Source organism: Scheffersomyces xylosifermentans, assembly GCF_036884685.1.
Source record: "Scheffersomyces xylosifermentans strain CBS 12540 chromosome Unknown RJT20scaffold_3, whole genome shotgun sequence".
Classification (NCBI taxonomy): Eukaryota; Fungi; Ascomycota; class Pichiomycetes; order Serinales; family Debaryomycetaceae; genus Scheffersomyces; species Scheffersomyces xylosifermentans.
The window spans coordinates 1,831,066-1,850,334 of record NW_027042941.1 but is presented as its reverse complement, the minus strand read 5'-3'; the positions used below and the strand labels follow the sequence as shown (position 1 = coordinate 1,850,334).

The 19,269-nt window shown below is 40.1% G+C and overlaps 7 protein-coding genes across 7 annotated transcripts; 4 read left to right on the top strand and 3 right to left on the bottom strand. All coding sequences in view use genetic code 12, as the record gives it.

The window, feature by feature from the left end:
• The first annotated feature begins 63 nt into the window (after window positions 1–63).
• RJT20DRAFT_38355 (uncharacterized protein) lies at window positions 64–1,713 on the top strand. Its single transcript, XM_064919944.1, has 2 exons — window positions 64–294; window positions 392–1,713. The coding sequence occupies exons 1-2, from the start codon at window positions 199–201 to the stop codon at window positions 1,679–1,681; spliced, it is 1,386 nt and encodes a 461-aa protein (XP_064775344.1). The 5' UTR covers window positions 64–198; the 3' UTR covers window positions 1,682–1,713.
• Window positions 1,714–1,732: 19 nt separating this feature from the next.
• Window positions 1,733–2,650, bottom strand: RJT20DRAFT_127477 (uncharacterized protein). The gene has a single exon (XM_064917011.1). It carries the CDS (start codon window positions 2,493–2,495, stop codon window positions 1,746–1,748), a length of 750 nt encoding a protein of 249 aa, XP_064775343.1. The 5' UTR covers window positions 2,496–2,650; the 3' UTR covers window positions 1,733–1,745.
• Window positions 2,651–3,564: 914 nt separating this feature from the next.
• VPS28 (ESCRT-I subunit protein) lies at window positions 3,565–4,395 on the top strand (the record flags this gene model as incomplete). The annotated part of the gene is made up of 1 exon (XM_064918335.1): window positions 3,565–4,395. The coding sequence occupies one exon, from the start codon at window positions 3,565–3,567 to the stop codon at window positions 4,393–4,395; it is 831 nt and encodes a 276-aa protein (XP_064775342.1).
• Window positions 4,396–6,006: 1,611 nt separating this feature from the next.
• RJT20DRAFT_38336 (proteasome regulatory particle lid subunit) lies at window positions 6,007–7,367 on the bottom strand. The gene has a single exon (XM_064919941.1). It carries the CDS (start codon window positions 6,905–6,907, stop codon window positions 6,080–6,082), a length of 828 nt encoding a protein of 275 aa, XP_064775341.1. The 5' UTR covers window positions 6,908–7,367; the 3' UTR covers window positions 6,007–6,079.
• A 527-nt stretch (window positions 7,368–7,894) lies between these two features.
• On the top strand, window positions 7,895–8,710 carry RJT20DRAFT_38330 (RNA methylation protein). The gene has a single exon (XM_064919940.1). The coding sequence runs from the start codon at window positions 8,043–8,045 to the stop codon at window positions 8,430–8,432; it is 390 nt and encodes a 129-aa protein (XP_064775340.1). The 5' UTR covers window positions 7,895–8,042; the 3' UTR covers window positions 8,433–8,710.
• Window positions 8,711–10,469: 1,759 nt separating this feature from the next.
• On the top strand, window positions 10,470–13,355 carry RJT20DRAFT_150086 (serine/threonine protein kinase; the record flags this gene model as incomplete). Its single annotated transcript, XM_064919017.1, has 2 exons — window positions 10,470–10,725; window positions 10,756–13,355. The coding sequence occupies 2 exons, from the start codon at window positions 10,470–10,472 to the stop codon at window positions 13,182–13,184; spliced, it is 2,685 nt and encodes an 894-aa protein (XP_064775339.1). The 3' UTR covers window positions 13,185–13,355.
• A 277-nt stretch (window positions 13,356–13,632) lies between these two features.
• PIR1 (beta-1,3-glucan linked protein) lies at window positions 13,633–14,622 on the bottom strand (the record flags this gene model as incomplete). Its single annotated transcript, XM_064921539.1, has 2 exons — window positions 13,633–14,075; window positions 14,142–14,622. 2 exons carry the CDS (start codon window positions 14,620–14,622, stop codon window positions 13,633–13,635), a joined length of 924 nt encoding a protein of 307 aa, XP_064775338.1.
• Between the last annotated feature and the right edge of the window lie 4,647 nt (window positions 14,623–19,269).

The window sequence follows — 19,269 nt, the reverse complement described above, 5'->3', positions numbered from 1 at the left end:
GCAGACACGAAAGATAAACAAACCCGATTCTTCTTCTTTAATGGATCGATCTTGAATTGTATAATGTTTTCAATGGGTAGTTGTTTATAATATACAGTGTAGTAATTGGTAGTTATTGACTTGTAGATGCTATTAAATAGGTTGTAGATTAGCTTAGGTTAGTTTAGGTTAGTTTAGATTTAATAGTTAGTAATTTCAATGCCGCCGCAAAAGGTAGTCTCGCCCGTAACAGCGTCTTTGCAGGCATCTGGTACATCGATAGTTCATGGTTGTCCTGGAGTTCCCAGAAGTTTGGTATGTATTCATTAGGAAAAAAGGAGATCTGGAGGCGACATTCGACTCTCACAAGAATCAGCAAGTTGAAAACTATATACTAACAGCAATTTTGCAGCCACGTATAGAAACAGTTATAGAAATACGCTCTGCAACCGGAGCTCCATGTAAAGTCCGGTCGGTAGGAATCGAGTTAAGGACCATACAGAAAGTGACATTACCATCCAAATTAGGATCTACAGACTCCTTCAGAGAGTACAAGATATACGAAAACCCTTTGGCATATAGACCTCCAGTTGGAGAGTTTCATCAAGATTTAATAGCATTGGATATCCCAGTACTTATCCCATTGCCTCGAGATATCATAGCAAGTGGGTATCACCACAACATACAAGGAAATTGGAAAGCCAGTACCATTCATAAGTTGTTTGTTAGAGTAGCATGTGGAGATGCGGTGGAAAATGAAATCAACTACATTGAAGCATTCCCTGTCGCCATTAAGTTGTACGACACTCTTCCATTATATCGCCAGTATAACGAACCAGTGTTGGAAACACACAACACCAACGATCTGCAAGTTGTGGTAGAACTCTCGATGCCAGTGTCTTCTTTGGGCCCACGAGACGAATTGATTTTGTTCACCAAGGTTATGACAAATCATCTCAATAATAGAGTGAAGAAGAACTTACGTTTACTTAAATTGACTTTACAGATTAAAGAAATGTTAGAATGTCACGAAGGAGGACTTCCAAAGAAGGTAGTAAAGATCTATACAACGTCAAAGGAATTTAAGCCAGAAGAGAATGCCCTTAACACTCAAGGCATACTGCATCAATTTAGAGTGGAATACCCGGTTGACAATGATTACCTTCAAATGTACAGCAATAAATTGTCGGACCACAATAATGATATAGTCAACCATCAACCACAAGGAAGCAAAGAAGGCGAAGTCACTCTGCGCATCGAGTCCTATAATCTTGCTAGAGAGAAGTCCATTGAAAAGCTTGACGAAGGTATTCCCATGACACACATTCAGGGATTCACCAGCATAGGCAAATACTTTTCAATCAGGTACGAAGTAGTACTCAAAGTGAAGTTAGTGAATGCTAAAGACATGGAAATACACCTACCAATCACAGTATGTCCATTTGATCGGATCAGCAGCAATTATTTATTGCGTTGGATAATGACTGAGTGTGATTATGCTCGTCATCGGTTTGGCAAAGAATTCATAGATATGATGGTACAAACAATCCATTACAAGAAGACGGTAGACTTAATGGCATCCTTTAACCCTCCTCCTTTGGTTTATAGAAATGTGAAATTGGATTTGGCAAGACTAGGCTATTCAGCCGAAGGATATGGAAATAGCAAGAAGATCTCAGGATTTGCCCAATTCATCGATTAGAAGGACAGTGTATTATATATAAACTACATAATAATGATATCATGATTGCATAAATTACCCTATATTAAGCAAAGAATAGAAACTCTATGAAGTCGTCAACCCAATTTAAATCCTCCAAATCCTTGTTAGCTTCCTCTTGGAAGTACTGATGCTGTAATATCAAGTCTTCAAGAGCTGATTCATTATCGTTAGTAACTTCAGTGTTGGAGCCTGGTGAGCTTAGCGAGGCGTCCATAGAAGATGTGTCTGAAGACGAAAGACATGCCTCTGAGTTTTCCAATGTATTCCTTGACGAGCATTCTGTTGTTATAGTGTTTCTTGCTAGTAGCTTCTTGCGTTTCAAGTTCTTCTTTGTCTCTACAATAGGCAACGGTTTCGACTTTAGTGGATTCTCCTTGAGCTCTTTGCACTTTAAATAGAATTGCCTTGGAGTTAGTCCCGTGTAGTTTTTAAACATACGGCAAAAATGAAACTTCGATACCTTGAGCTCCTCTACTAACGTATCTAACACGAATTTCTTCCCGTTCGAGGCTATTCTACATATCAAAGAACAAGCCCGTATAACCATCTCGCGTGAACTGTTCCATCCCGTCTCTATATTGGGTTTACATCGTTTGCATGGACGGTAATTTTTGTCCATTGCTTCTTTCACGTCTTTGCAGAATGCTATATTCCTTCTGAGGGCCAATCTCGAGTAGCAAGTTGGTCTACAGCATATCATTGTGCTTTTGACGCAATAAACGAAGTGTCCTTCTGCAGAAGGATCCCTATTTTCAAGCGCAATGTACTTCAAATCGTCTGTTTCAAATGGCATATTAAATACTAGCTCAAGATTATCTATTTATACCTAATTTATATCCTAAATTAATCACTCTACGCGTCCTATTCTACAAATCCATGGCTTCTCCACGTCTATTTCAAGTCTTTTTGAAGTCTGCAAAATCCCAAATTTATTGCTTTCAATGTCTGGGGTGTTATGTGCAGGCAGATAACTGATTGTGATGTGCAGAGATCTGATGTCGTCTGATGTCGTACAGTAGTGGGTTGTAAGTGTGTCTACAATCTTAGGGAAGGTATGGATATTAATATTAAATATCTTTCATTTTGGCATATTTACATTATCGATATACATATATATACTTATATATATAAATCTTTTATAAATACATATTGACACTATCGATAAGTATATATATATATATATGTATATATATATGTATATTTGTCTATTTTAATTCATATGTCTACGTACAAAAAGCAATAGCGCCTACTCAATGGGACAAGTATTACATCGTAAAAGTTGTCGCAGATAACGTGATCTCAGTATACACTATTTAAATTATATACCAGTCCTTATCTACTGCGTACTGTATGATTCTGGTGGATGAGTTTAATGAAATAATAAAAGAAGAAGGCATTAATGAACGGATATTGAGTTCTAAATTAGAGTTTATAAAAATGATGTAAAAAAAAAGAATTGCATAGAAATGACCCTTTTTAATGTCATGTATTTAATATATCTATATATATATTACCCCTTCTTCATCATCATTCCTCTTCCATCTCTTCCATAGTTAAGAGAATAATCGGCCATACTCTAAATATAGTGTACTGCATATAGTGTACGCTTTACTATTTACAAAAATGTGGAGCATTCCAAAAGTCTTAAAGAAACTATTCATTAATTGGTTTCTTTCATTATATTAACGGTATTTTATTGTGTCGAAGTGGTCGAAGTGGGTTTGTGAGGTGCATAGTGTTAATTGTCACATTAATCGTTAATATATGACATCTGCACTGCTCAATTCCTTTGGTATAGTATATAATTTAGTCTAGTTTAACTAACAAGTTTTTTAACTCTCATAAATTCTCTTTCTACAATCATGAATTCTCCGCCATCGTATGCACCAACTTCATCGACATCGTTTACGATCTCGTCTATAAACGACTCCAAGTACCACCTGGAAGTGACTAAGTCATCGCTTGTGAAATCCTCGCTCCACAAGTCTACCTACGATGCTTTGGCCGAGATATTCTCTATCTTGCCTACGTTGGAAATGCTTGAGAACTCCTACGTCAAGGATTACATCACCGACAAAGAGAAATTCACATCGACGTCATATAGATTAATCCACCAATATCAGATCATAGCAAAGGGTTTTTTAGATGATAGCCAAAAACTCGAAATTTTAAAGGAAGTTCTTGCCGCCCCAGACTTGTCTCCAGACTTGACCAACTTTCTCCCCAGGTTTCTGGATAAGTTTAACATCAATACGCCCAACGCAATTAATCGTCTTCAAGTGGGTATTCCTGCAACCATTGAGCAATTAAGTGGGCATGTAGAATCTAATAGCCATGCTGGTACCACATCAGTTGTCAATGTGGTGAATTCAACGCCAGTTTCGTCCAGTGCAACGCTATTAGTACAAATAACGGCAAATTTCTTGACATGTATGGATGCAATTAAGTTGAATTATAGGAGTAAAGATCAATTGCATCCACTTCTAAGTGAATTGGTGGTTAATCTCAATGACTTGGTCGAGAACGGTAACCACAAAGAATTTGACTTCCAGGGAAAGTCGAAGTTAATCACATGGTTAATCAAGTTGAACAATTTGGATAACCAGGAGTTATCTGCTGAGGATGCCGACCTGTTCTTTGAGGATTTGGATAGTGGCTATAAAGCATTCTACGAGTCACTTGCATCATTATAGTACAGAAAGCTATATCTACCAGAGGTTTGAATTTAGAATTAACACATTAATGGCACTTAAAATACCTCCAACTGGAAATATACCGAGTTAGAAATAGAATAATAGATGTGCATGGACGTCACAATGAATTGATCTACATTTCGCCGGTTTTATGCGTAAATCCGCGTGGCAACGAGGCACCAACAACTTTGACGATACATAACATACTTGTGGTGAATCTCAAAGCACATTGCATTTGGACAGAGTGCGTTTTACGTTGGGAACATAATTGCAAACTCCCTCGCATTATTTATTTTCTCCTTGGGAGCCGTTATAGAGATTCATCGTATTTTCTCCTTGGGAGCCGTTATAGAGATTCATCGGTATGTTTTGCTGTACATGGAATGTAATGTACTGACAACTTCTTTCTGTGGACAACGTGCATTGTACCCCGAACCTCGATGATACTTGCAACGAACTCGTAAAGTAATGCTGAGGATCTCGTCAACGTCTTGGGTAGATCTTTTATTGATTTGCTATGATTAGGAGTGTATTTTTCTCAGGTAGCGACGGTATTATTCCCTTCCCATTTTATGAAGGTTACTATTTTCATGGATTAATGTAGGTTTAAAACTATTTCCGTTTAAGAAATTCAAAGATCTGAAAGATGATTTTCAAAACATTACGAAGATCATTTGTAGACTTTCTCCAGAATATTCCTTCATAATGGCTTTATACGACATATTGGAGTAAACAAAATACTCCGCTCCATGTAGTAACATTGCCTATGCATATGGAACAATTGCCATTATCCGCTATTGTGTGCTGCTGTCCTTTGTCGGTGGGTTTCCGCAGAAGAGTATTTTATAAGTAAAGATAATATTTGGTATTTTTCTAAGCAGAGATCTTCTATGCATTATGTGCTTGACACTGCAGATATTACAGATGCACCAGCATTTATTGAATAATATCAATTGCGGATCTAGATCTTACTGGTTCGGAAATACCATACAGCAAACATCAGGTGGTTTGATAATATGGGATTAAGGTACGGGTTACCTTATTCTGGCAAGCGCTGTCACGCAATCGATTGTGAGATTTTGGCTCGTAAATGTGGATTAAACAGGTGATATACGAATCTGGTGAGGTTTTGACGGATATTCCTACGGCAAATGTGCATTTGTGCTATATCTTGTTTAGGCATTGTTTAGGGTAATAAACTTCCCGTTATTCTGCAAATCCCTTGATGTCGCAAATGTATGTCAGGTATTAATTTGCGTCATATATCGAGTATTGTCCTGGCCATTCCATTTTTGCAATCATCTGACATTAATCTGAACATTAAGCGATAAGGGGGAAATGCAACTCGCCTTAGTTGGATGTCAAAGTTGATTCTACCCACCACAGACTACATAGAAGAAATAGTGTTATTGTTCTTATCACAAGCGATGAAGTGCATCTTCTTAAATTACATAAAAATATTCCAGTATAACTGTATAGCATATTACGGAGATACATCTGAGTCTTTCATGATTAAAAGTCACGTTTACGTGATGTGATATCGTTCAATGATATTTTTCAAAAATTGCTGCATTGTTCATTTGAATTCATACATTAACTGCTTCAACTCCACAATGACTACTCTATTTACTGTAGGTGTGCATTCTCTTCGGAATATCCTTATTTTTGGCACTAGTTTAACTCTCTAGACAATGGACTCTATCTGCTCAGCGTAGTTCAACACATTGGTGATCACATTAGAGTTGTTTCCACTTAATTCGGCTTCGTTTTTCACAAAGTAAATTACTCCATTGTCGAATTTCCAGTTTTCCACCTCCAATTCTTCTTGTAAAGTCTTCTCAAATACTGCGTCAGATTGCTCCTGTGGGAAGTACAAAAGATTCTTGCAGTTGTTTACTGGAATTGACTCGTATGTCTTCTCGATGGACTTCGCGATCTCAAATCTCAAAGCCTGGATCAATGTAGAGATGAAGTGCTTGTATTCTTGGCATGGAAGGTTCTTCTCTTCCTTTAATAAGCGCCAAATCTTGATGTAGTTTCCCTCCATGAGGTTTCTTTCCAAGTGAACAGGGAATTGTAAGAACTTGTCTTTTTCCACATCGTACTGTGGAGAATTGTAAATAACTTCAAGTTCGGTGTGAAATTTCGAGATCAAACCCTGCGATAAGAGGTAAAGAAGGTACAACAGCTTGATTTTGGTGGCGTCTGTGTCAAGTTCGTGCTTGTGATGGAGTTTAGAGTTGGAATAGAATGGACGAAGCTGTGCTACGTAATTCTCGAAACTTTGGTAGTTGTTGGAGAGTAATGACGACAAAGCGCCAATTTCAAGGATTCGCTGTGCGATTCTGAGGTCGTTGACTTGATCCTTAGTCTGTGTGTTAGAAAGAAGAGGCACGAGGAGGTTGTGTTTGATGAGTTCGATCTTGATTGGTGGAAGAAGTGATTGGCATTCTGAGTACTTGTCCTGTTCAAAGAGGGCGTACAACTCGGCCGTTAGTTTCTGCAACGACATTCTGGAAATTTGTGTGAAATTATGTGGGGCGCTATATGCGGATTATATGACTTTAAATACGTTGTTCCAAAGACGAATGGGTTCAATTGGATCGTGTTTCCTCATGTTGTAAACAGTTTCTTCAGCGTTTAACTTCGTTCTTTTTTGGATTTTCGATTGCCACCAAAAAAAAGTACTGCATGTGGTGTTGATAGTAACTTGGCTGAGAGTCTCCACAGTTAAGACTTACCGTTAGAGTGAAGGGATTATAAGAGGGGGAGAGTGGGGGAGTGGAAGAAGTGGGAAGAGTGATTTGGTAAGATAGAGGGTAACGATAAGGGTCAGTTCAGCCTCTGGAAGACCCTGGAGAATGTGAGAACTTTAATGGTGTAATTGGTTTTATCTTATTTAGTGACTTTTCGGGAAGAAACTATCGAGTGAGACTAATAAAATACAAGTAAGAATATTCATAAGAAATTATGCTAAAACACAACAAAAAGGAAAAAAATACGAAATCAAACAAATAACCTCCCAACTGATTATACTCTAGAAGCAGTAATACCACCAATTCTTCACTTAAACCTAAATAACCATTCCCCCACGGTTTCGAACATATTTCCAGTAGAATTCACATTACGGGATTGTTGCACATACTTCCGTTTTGAGAAGCGCATACACACATACATTCTAATTATATAGTATGTGGGATACCTTGGGATACATTCTCACCCTAGTAATTAACTCAGAAAGAGACTATGAGGCTCAATAATTCGAGTGTGACTACACAATTCTTTCTCATTAACTAGTCCAATATCGAAAGTGACTTCTCTTTCATTTAACTATTCCATTTCTGATTACCTGACAATACACCCACAATAAAGTATATATCTATATGCCGTATAAACCTAAATATCGCACGTGACTAATAACCTCGTGACTCAGCTCAGCGATAATTTTTTTAAGCTCTTCTCTAATTTTTCAGTTAAATGGTTTCAGATAAGATGATATTCTATAACTTCAAAGTATTCAACTTGGCTGTATTTGGATAGGAACAGCATATTAGCACAGAAAAGCGTAAATTATCAACATTTAATTTACTTTTCATTTATCATTTTCCTGCTTAAATAAGAAATCATAGCATCCTCATCACTATAAAATGAAATTTATAACTACCAACTTCGTCAAATGTGCCATCAAAGGCTGCCAATCTTCCACAGAAGCTTTCCCTTTGAAATACGAAGACTGCCAATTGGCTCAAGAGGAACAAGAGTACAACCCAGAGTTCATAGCACACATGTTGGAAAGATTGAACTGGCCAGCCATCATACAAGTCGCTAAAGACTTAGGAAACGAGTCGTTACCACCCACCAAACCAGAACTGTTAGATCCAATCATGGAGGATGACCAAGCTGTTTTGAGAGATTTGCATACTTTATTGTTAGAGACCCAAATAGTGGAGGGAAGAATGATCTGCCGTAACTGTGAACATGTCTACCACATCAAAAACTCCATCCCTAACTTTTTACTTCCACCACACTTGTGTTAAGGCGGATACGCATCAAACTTTCCTGTACTATATACTGAATAATAAATAGATCATTTTCATCCGAAATTTCTACGTAGAAACATCATATTAATTCAGTATTCACTAAGCTGAAGAATCAATGGCCATATTAGAAAACAAGTCACGTGATAGAATATCATAAATATAACGAAACTGGTAGCGCCGAGTAAATTTTCAGTATTTTGGATTCTCTTGTCTCCCCAACAACGTTATGTATAGATCACAAAATAATCCAGGAAGAGGAAGGGAGATATCTGTCTTTCTTAGAGAATTACGATCAGATCCTAGGGTCATTGCACATTTGTAGAAGAAGCCTCTACCCCCCAAATAAATCGTGGAAAAATTGTAAAAGTACCTGATTAATCTACGTGGTGTTTTAACGATCAGTTTCTTGGCCAACGCCGTGCGGAGCGTGGGGTTGCAATCTCCCCACCCTCCAACTCCGTATAATATAATATCATTCTTGCCTCGAGATTCCCGGTTAACTAGCTAAAGCCATGATGACCTGGCAAGATCATCGTAAATAGGAGGGGGGGATTACAGAGCTTGGTGACTTCGAAAACTGGGTTTCTTCATTGCAACGGGCTTCTTGTCCATCTCAAAGTAATAGCTTGAGGTTCTCGCAAACTGGAATCCTCTCACTAATTTCTTCCACTGTGCCCCCAATAAACGCACCACTTTACTGAATGGGCAGACTACGCAAGGGGAAGGGGAAGGGGAAGGGGAAGGGGATGTGTTGGCCAAGGTGGAGGAGTACCCTGTCTTTATCTTGTAGAAGTAGAATAATATAAATGTAGTAGTATGACCACTTACAACAACTCCCCCACCAGCTGATGCTACACTTGGGAGTGACACACAGAGAAACCTCCAATAAGACTTCCAAGAAGACTTCCAAGACAAAACTAACCATTCCATTTCACACGACACCTCCACACGCCTTACCAAGTCTAGCGCCTCCTAAATCAAATCGTGGAATCGTGGTGTTTCTCCCGAGAGACGACTCTCCCTAAGCGCAGTGAAAAATATCTCTACCTGATTTTTCGTAATTTTCTCGTTATTTTCTCGTTATTCTCTCCCTATCTCTCCTTATATTTTCCTTATTCTTTCTTTATTTTCTCCCTATTCTCTCCCTAATCCTCCTGTTTTCTCACTATTTTCTGTGCGTGTCCTACTAATCCTCTTCTTTCTTTTCTCACACACTCTCAATTTCCTCTCCCGTTTCTCTCCCTCACCCACCTCCCTCCAAATGCCTTTCCTCTCTCTGCACCCTCAGCAACTCTCTGCCTAAATCCTCCTTGTTTCCTGTACGAGCCCCCCTAAAAATAGTGCTCTACACCGACATACAGCGACAAAACCGCCGGTGTCACTAAAACTGTCCCTACGTGTAATTCGTTCCATGAATTGATGATTAATGGTAACCGATACTCTGTGGATCACCAGCAAAGAACGGAATTTTCATTGCTGTTTTCTTCCAGCATCGAGTCCATAGCATCCCCCATCGCACCAGTGTCGTTACTGACAACCACACCGCCAAACCTATTGCATTCATCCTCTAAAACCATCGTTTCCCCTATCTTGCACTCACAGTTAAAACTGGAATTGGAAGTCATTGCAACAACTTTGATTTCACCACGTTCCCAGTGCTATACAACAGTCTCCTTAGAGTATATATAGCATCTCACTACCAGGAAGCTGTATCTGTTGTCAGATCGCTGAAAAGTACACTCGTTGGGCAGATATTTGACCCTTCATTCTATCCCGTCACTCCGAACACGCTTCATTCTTGAGAACCAGTTTCTATGTGTTGAACCACCCAAAAATCACTAATATTCACACAACTACAGCATGATCAACTTACCCTTCCGTACGACGGCCGAGACCCAGCCAAATTCCCCGAAATTGACGGATTCTTATAACTCCGCACATTCGTTCCATGGAGACGATTCTTTTGCTCACACCAATGGATTCTCCAACAATATTGTATCTTCATCGCAGCAAGCTCCAGATTCACCAACATTCATGTACGAGTCCGAGAGTGGTGATATTGCAAACAGTTACGTACTAAGAGCTCCTCACAATGTCAAACCTGAAGATGATGAACCTTCTTCCACCAACGTCTCTCGCTCCGCGTCACGCAATAGGTCTAGAACGATCTCTATTCTGAAGTTGATATTCAGCAAGGACCATCCAACAACGGACAGTAATGCAAATAACAGAATTTCTGATTCCGTGGCATCGAATAATAAAGAAAGCAACAGTGCTATTGGCTCACAAAGTCTCTCACTACAAAACGATAACTCCCAAGATGATTCAATCATTAGGCCACAGACTAGTCTCTCAAAACTTAAGAGTTTCTTTAGACTCTCCGCTCTGTCGTTGTCAATAAGACAATTTGAGTCAACAGATGCTACAAAAGGCAATGGACATGGAAATTCTTCATCCACAGCAAACTCTACTACACCAACACTTGCCCTGACACCAAGCAACATGGATGAAATCGAGAATTTGGAAATATCAAACAATAGCAGTAAAAGTGGTACCGCAGCCAAAGACAATAACAATTCAAACAATATTAAAGAAAACTCGAATAATTATTCAAGAGCAGAAGGCGAATTGGGACGGAAACGCTCGGTATCATCGCCAGTCTCCTCTCCACGCAACAATCGTTCAAACAGTAACTCCATAACACAGCAGACAATCCCAGAACACGGCCAAGCACCAAATAGAGCCGATTCCAATGGTCAAAAAATTCCTCAAATTATCACAAACTCACCTTCTTCTCCCCCACAGAGAAATAGAGATAGCCCTGTAGTGTCTTCCAACCTTTACTTTGCTCATCAAGGGTTGCCTCCACATTTGGAAGCAGGTAATAACAACAATGGCCATTCCGCACCCATGAAACAACTTCTTGATGATACAGTGACTAGTAATGATTTGTCAGTCTCACTCAGACACAACGATTCCATAATTTCGTTGGGGGAGAATGGTATTTTAAAGCCTCCCAAGGCACATAAACAGTCCAAGTTCTCTAGCAGCGAAGAATCAGGTTCGGAATTGGAAGATAAGATTGACGAAGAAGCAGCAGATTACCAAGAAGTGCCAGAAGCCTATAATCCCGTTATTGCTAAGGGCGCTACCACTCCTCGTACGCCCAATAATGAGTTCAACAATGATACTGATCACTTAGATATTTCAGGTAGTACCGGAGCTTTGCAGCCTCCTGCCTCTCCCTTCCAAAGAACTCTTCGTAGAGTAGCTTCCGCGCCTTTGGTGCACAGATTGCTATCTGACGCAAAACTGACTTCTCAACATGTATCGGGATCGCAGGGAGCTATCAATGACAATAGTGAGGAGTTTGATGTTAACAAGCACATCGGTGAGTTGAAGATTACAGGAAGACCAAGAACTTATACTCAGGAGAGAATGTATTCCAATGCTGCAACTAAAATTATGGATGTCCAGGTGAACCCAGATTGCTTCGAGAAGATAAGATTGTTAGGTAAAGGAGATGTGGGAAAGGTCTATTTGGTTCGTGAGAAACTCTCCAACAAGCTTTATGCAATGAAAATATTAAGTAAGAAAGAAATGATAGAGAGAAACAAGATCAAAAGAGCTTTAGCTGAACAGGAAATTTTGGCAACTAGCAATCATCCTTTCATTGTTACACTTTATCATTCTTTCCAGTCCAATGATTATCTTTATCTTTGTATGGAATATTGTATGGGTGGTGAGTTCTTCAGAGCATTACAAACAAGGGAAACCAAGCTGATTTCAGAAAATGATGCCAAATTTTACGCAGCTGAGGTTACTGCTGCATTAGAATATTTACATCTCATGGGATTTATTTACAGGGACTTAAAACCCGAGAATATTTTGTTACATCAATCTGGGCATATTATGTTGAGTGATTTCGATTTATCTAAGCAAAGTGAAAGTGCTAAAAACCCAGAGATATTCTTCAGCAAGGGCTCCCATTTATCCTCCACTAACAATCTAGGACACCATAATGGGCCTACGTTGGACACTAAAGCATGTATTGATGGTTTCAGAACCAATTCTTTTGTAGGAACTGAAGAGTACATTGCTCCAGAAGTTATCAGAGGTAAGGGTCATACGAGTGCAGTCGATTGGTGGACATTAGGTATTTTCATCTTCGAGATGCTTTATGGAACGACCCCATTCAAAGGTGCTGATCGTAAAAAGACTTTTTCAAACGTATTGAAGAAAGATGTGAAGTTTCCCGATACACAATCAGTTTCGTCAAATTGCCGCAGTTTGATAAAGAAGTTGCTCATCAAAGATGAAGCTAAACGTCTTGGCTCCCGCACAGGTGCGTCAGAGATCAAAAACCACGTCTTTTTCAAAAGTACACAATGGGCTTTGTTGCGTAATCAGAAGCCACCAATGATTCCAGTATTGACAAAATCTACGAAGAAATACCCCCACCTCAAGGAGAGTGATGAATCTGCGGCAAAGGGATTCAAAAATGGGAATGTAACCAACGGAACTACAAATGGCAAGAAGGACGATACCAATGACCCTTTTGCCAACTTCAGCTCAGTCACTTTGCACTATAGTGAGCCTGGATTCGGCGCAGAGCCTAACCCAGCAGATGAATCTGTGATTCTCAATGCTCAGAATGGCGTATACACCAGTGTGGCATATACTATGACTAGTGGTAATAATTATTCTAAAGTTAGTCCGCAAAAGCAGAAAGGCTTTTTGAAGAGATGAAGACGAAAATCAAGAAGATGTTCTTGTAGCTGACTACTTCAATAATTGTTTCTTTCACAATACATATTTATTATTGGCAAAGATGACAATGTAGTTACCTCAAGCGTAGACAAGTTATATGAATGACTGTTTGTAACGAGATAAAGGTCTACAAATTTACGAGTTCCTAATGTATCAAGGTTTCTGTTTAATAATCCTATAAATTTCCATTTTGTAGCTAACTATTGCCTTAGCCGTGGCCCCAATCTAAAATATTGAATCTAATATACAATGGGAAAAGGATTTCCGATCCTTTCTCCACGGGAAATATGTAGTTCCTCTACTTTCTGACTCCTAACAAATACCAACGGTCTGCTACTCGTGATTCGCTGTAGTTGGTTCGAACTCTTGTAGATTTCATCGAATGTATATCCTGAGGTTGTACACAATGTGATAATGTTGTCATCGTTTAACAAGAGACTAAGTCAATAATACTTAACTTCACAGGAGAGCATTGAGCAGCGACGTTCTGGTCGTATAAGTTGTAAAAGTCACCGGAGAGACATTGATAGAATAAATCTTGGTCACCGATAGCTAAGTATCCGTCTTCTGTGATGGACCAGCCAGCAGCGTAGATAGATCCAGCTTGAGGTGGAGGACCATCGAATTGGAATTGTCTGTTAGCAACAATGGCTCCGATTCTGCCGTGTGAATCAGTCAAGACAGAGCCATGTAAGTTCATACTCAAAGAGTTCGATGTTAAGCAAGCTTGTGGGGTAGAGTCAGTTGTGGAGTCGTCAGCTTCAGCAGCATCGGTTGCATTTTGGACTTGACCGTCGTTAATTTGAGAAGCCACGGTCTTTGTGGTTAAGGTGGTTTGGTGTTGAATTTGACCATCACCGATTTGGTTAACTACCGAAGCAGCAGTGGTTGTAGAAGCAGCGGTTGTGGTTGTTTGATGTTGAATTTGACCATCACCGATCTGGTTAACTACTGTGGCAGTAGTTTGGTGCTGAATTTGGCCATCGCCGATTTGGTTGACGACATGGGCAGTTTCAGCAGTTTGGTGTTGGATTTGACCATCTCCAATCTGGTTGACAACATGAGCGGTCTCAGCAGTCTGATGTTGGATTTGACCATCACCGATCTGATTCACAACGTGAGCAGTTGTGGTTGGGGTTGGGGTAGCCAAAGTCTCGCTTGTTTGCTTTTGAATTTGACCATCACCGATTTGGTTAACAACATCTCTCTTGGCGGCACCTGTAGCAGTAGCTTCACTGGAAGTAGCAGCATCAGTAACAGTGATAATCTGGATACCAAAAGTATGGGTGTGATCAGTAGTAGCACCAGGAAGAGCAGAAGCAGTTGGAGTTAATGTAGTCCATGGCTCAGCAGGAATGGTAGCTGCCAAGGAAGTACCAACAATGGTAGTAATTAAAGTAGCAGTGGAGTATTTCATTTTGTTGTAGGTTTCGATTTATTTGATCTGATGACAAGAGAAAAGTTGAAGAAATAGCCAAGGAATCAGTATCTTTTTATAGCTTGATCCAAGCTTGATTTACCCCTTAGATCATATTCATCTAGATATGATCATCATTCAAAAATCCGGGGCTTTAGGATGATACTGCTTGCAATTAAGTCCCCAAAAGGAAAGGTTATGGTATTCCGTGCCATAGCATTCCGCATCATCACCCAATGTCAGTATGGTGATGCATGATTTCCGCTGGCCACCTAGCCCGAATCGTTGCGGAATAAGCGACGGACTAATATTAGTCAGGATCGTGATCCTAACGCACACACTAAAGCTCGATGCAACTATCAGTGATTTATAATTAGACTCAGATATCTGCTGGTTTTCATCATTAATTGGGAAGAAACTCCTTCCGTGACTACAGTAACGGCAGCAACCATCAACTGTGCTGGCTGTGGATGGCTGGTTGGCTGCGAAATCGGGATGTGTGCAGTGACACATTTTTTGCTGCGGCAGTTTTGTATGGAGAAAACCCATGCCGCCATTTTGCATGATCTCAACGGTCCCTATTAATAATCATACTGAGATGTACTGCCTAATTATACTGAGATATACGCGGTTTAGAGGTTCGATTCGATGCAAACGTCATGGCGGAAAAGCTGTCACAATCAAGAAAACCAGAGATAATATATATTTTAGGCTTCTACTTGCCGGATTGGATATGTTGTACGTCTATATAGGCGTTACCTTACCAACTATCTGAGCCGGGAGAATTCTTGGTGAGCAATATTTCGTCTGTCAATTTCACGATATTATTTGATTTGACAGATCAGACTTTTTTCACGTTCTTTAAGGGCATTCTGGATATGTGCGCACTCAAAAAACATTGGTTCTTGATCCGTGGAAGTGGATGGCAGTATAACATAAATGCGAGTGCTGCACAGTTATGGACCCTTATTCACTGTGCGTAAGTGAAACAAGAGGAAATGGCCATTTTAGCTCCGATATGCAAATTTCAGTTGGTTATAGTTCAAGGTCGTATGCCAACTGTTATGTAAGGGATTCTTGTCATCTTACTAGTCCTGTAGCAGAAGCCAGTCCCATTCATGGGAAGCTTCCAGAACAGATGAATAATATAGTCCATACATATGAGGCCCCAGTATTGACTTTAAACTGTCGATCGACAAAAATAGAATTGGAAATTGCCATTTACGAATATTACGCCATGTCAACATTGGTCGCTTTGATGGTAGGTCGGTTTACGACCGTTGACTTGCACATGCTGGTTAGATAAAAGATTCGGATTTTGGTTTAACCGAAGTCTAACCCTGACATGACGATGCCTTAAAGTTGGCTGATTCAAAAGGGAAAGAACTGCACAGTCACCGCAGCGTATCAGCACGTTCCACTAGTCCATCGCATATGGAGGAGGGTTAGGCAAAGGGCCTCTGAAAACTTTGATTACGATGACTATATCATTTCCGACCAATAAAAATTTACAAAATAAGAACATCACTTTGAACAGCGGCTTTCAAAGCTGTGAAACAATGGGTAATCATGGAAGTATGATTTAGCTACGGAACAATGGCCATCTCGAACACCCTGTGCCTTTTCTATCAGAAGACATCTCCACTAATTCAAAAAATAATGAGAAACTGAGTACAAAAATACATTGACCAAACCTTAATTGCCAAGAGTGTGCTATATTAGCTTTACAAGACACCTTCACCTACCTAAAGTGAAACTCCCACACTCAAACTGCGGAAATACAAACCGGGCAGAGGTGGTGGTGGTAGAGGTTGTGTAGGCAGAGGTTGTGGAGGCAGAGGTTATGGTAGAAGTGACGAGAGGAGGTGGACGACGGAGGTGGTTCATTGCTAGTGGTGGTGTAAATGGTGGCATGGGTCCCGTTCTCCAGAGTGAGAGATAATGAAGACAGGGTAGTGATGCACGTTTAGACGCGGCCTCCATTAGTTGCATTGAAGTAAAACAGCCCTGGAGCAGGAATTATGCTTGTGTATGCATTAAACTCCGATCGAAAATTGCCTCATTGAACGTGAATGATTTGTGGGTTTATGTAAGAGAACCGCTAATGCATTGAAATGGAAGGAGTACATCGGTTTTGGGCTTAGCCTTGAGCAGTGGCTCGGGCATTAGCCACGACTTTGAGGACATTTGTTGAACTCAAGAATATCTCAAGGCGACAGGGCAACAGTTAAATCCTAACCGCGCATCATGGAATACATATCGTAGTGCCACACGCTAAAATCCCATTGAGTATGAGGTTCCGCTGTACTTGTACACAGGAGTTAGAGTGACACAGGCACACCCGTACGTGACGTGGATTCTTCTACGAAGGCCAGAAGGTGCCATGAGGACAAAGACCTGCAACAGGGGTTTTGGTCGTATATTGGAGGCATGGTCATAAATTTCACACCACACCAATGGGCCATCATTGGCCTCCTTAAATATTGATGCGCGTTGTTAAAAAAGTGCGGATATTGGATACGACAGGTCTTACGTAATATTTTGGGAGTGTTCTTAGTAATACAAAATAATCTAGAGTGTTGTAGTATTGGTATAGAATCAATACCCGTTATGATACCATCCTAGATGGACGTAACATAACACAAGCATAGAATCCAAAAAATAATATCAACAGGTATACAACGCATAATAACTTAAATAAGCACTTGTGCATATGCGGCGTGCACAGTGTAGCACCAACGATGCAAGGCTTTTCCAAGGAGCTCGACGTAAACCAGAGAAAGCGGTTGTTGTAAGCAAACACATACTACAGGGAGGATCGACGGAGAAAGGGAGGCAGATCACTATCGTACTCTTGTCAGAAGGAATGTAAAAACGCCATGTGAGATTGTGGAGGCAAATCACGCTGTTTGGGAAAAGCGGATATTGAAACTTCTTCTAGCATTAGACAACTGATTGTGCTGCGATACACAGCTGCTACTGCAGTATTCAGGTTCTCTTCTAAACGTTTATCGTTCGTGGTTCTGACGTATGGTTTAGAAAATATTCCCGCGAAACGCCTGCAAGCCTTATATAATGTGCTTTTGCATTCAACATGCCTGTTTCTGAGAAATTCCTATGAGGGACCTCTTTTCCGCTTTTTTGGGCTTGCAGACTTAGCACAGGCTGAGAGACAGGCACAAAGTTTTGTACTTGATATCGGGTATACTCTGTACCATGCATACGTGCATGTGCATGCATGAAGCTGCATGACCTTGGTTGGATAGTTTATTAGTCCTGTATCACAAAATAAAGTTTGCGACACCAATATTTTCCCGCACCATCTGGAAAGGAGAGTGAGTGTTTTACGTTGAGGTTGCACTGGATTACTAGAGGCGAAGTTGTAAGGCGAAAACCCAACGACGTATGTTAAACTTAATTAATAATACGGAGCCATTGCATAGTTACCAATGCAAAAAGAAAAGCAGAAAGACCAAGTGTCAGTCAAAAAGCGGAAAAAGAAAAGATTAGAATACAAACTTTGTGCACAGGTACAATATAGAGGGCTGGAATCACCTTCTGTAGGGAATAGACTTTTCTAAAACTCATGACTACTATTCCTAAAAAGCTAAACCGGGATGTAAATTTATTATTGTGTGTGGGCAGGCAACATGCCTAAAAAAGTTCCCCAGTTATGTAGAAGAAAATAGCAGCAATAGTCTTCGAAAAGCGAACCCCTTTGATTGCGATAAAGAAAATTGCTGACAATTAAGAAATGGCGCTTAAATAATCAGTTTGTAGTAGGCGACATTCTTCGATTTGTAGCCCCCTCGGTCTACATGTATCGGACCTAAAACCTTAGACAGAAATATGAAGCCGTTGGGCAGCAATGAGCCTATGCTTTTAAAAGACCCAGACTGCCTCGAGTTTGCTGCAGCGTCTTAGCGTATTTGTTGAGATTGGGACGCTAGTTGTTGAAATATCCTCCTCTCGTTCCTCGGATGTCTCCCCGAAAGTGTAAAGTGCATTACTTCCAAAAATTACTAAATCGAGTGCGGAAATTAATGGTGAGGTTCCGAAATATCAACCTGTGAAATTCACTGCAAACCCATGAACACCTGGTCCGTGCTTAATTCCAAAAAGATGATGTACCAAAAATTGTTGAGATATGTTACTCGCCAGTAAGGTGAGTGTGATAACTTGTTTATAGCTACACTATTCTCCGCACGAGAAGAAGTACTCCAATGTTTCATCTCTTCGGTTCAATGTAACGACGATGACTCCACGAGGTTGAATCAAAAATACCTACCGTATTGAAGCTATCGAATGTACGGCTTTACCATAGGTCAACAAGTTTTCGCCTGCGTGTAGAACAAAAGGCGAACTCAAGGGCCATACATGTAAATATGATTTGAACAATAATCGAATATTCACTATTTGCAATCTTGACTGCTGTATAGAGTAAATCGGATGAGATTACCGCTCGGGATGTGTACACATTGGGCATTCATGATAGACTGCATGTGTCTATTGCTACTCCTCACACAGGCAAGGTGTCCTTTCAACGAGAGATGCCCACCAGCCAAGTGCTGTCTCATATGGTTATTTTCTCTACACAGATAAAATAGAGAGGAACCCAAAAATTTTATGGTATTCTAAAGCTTAAAT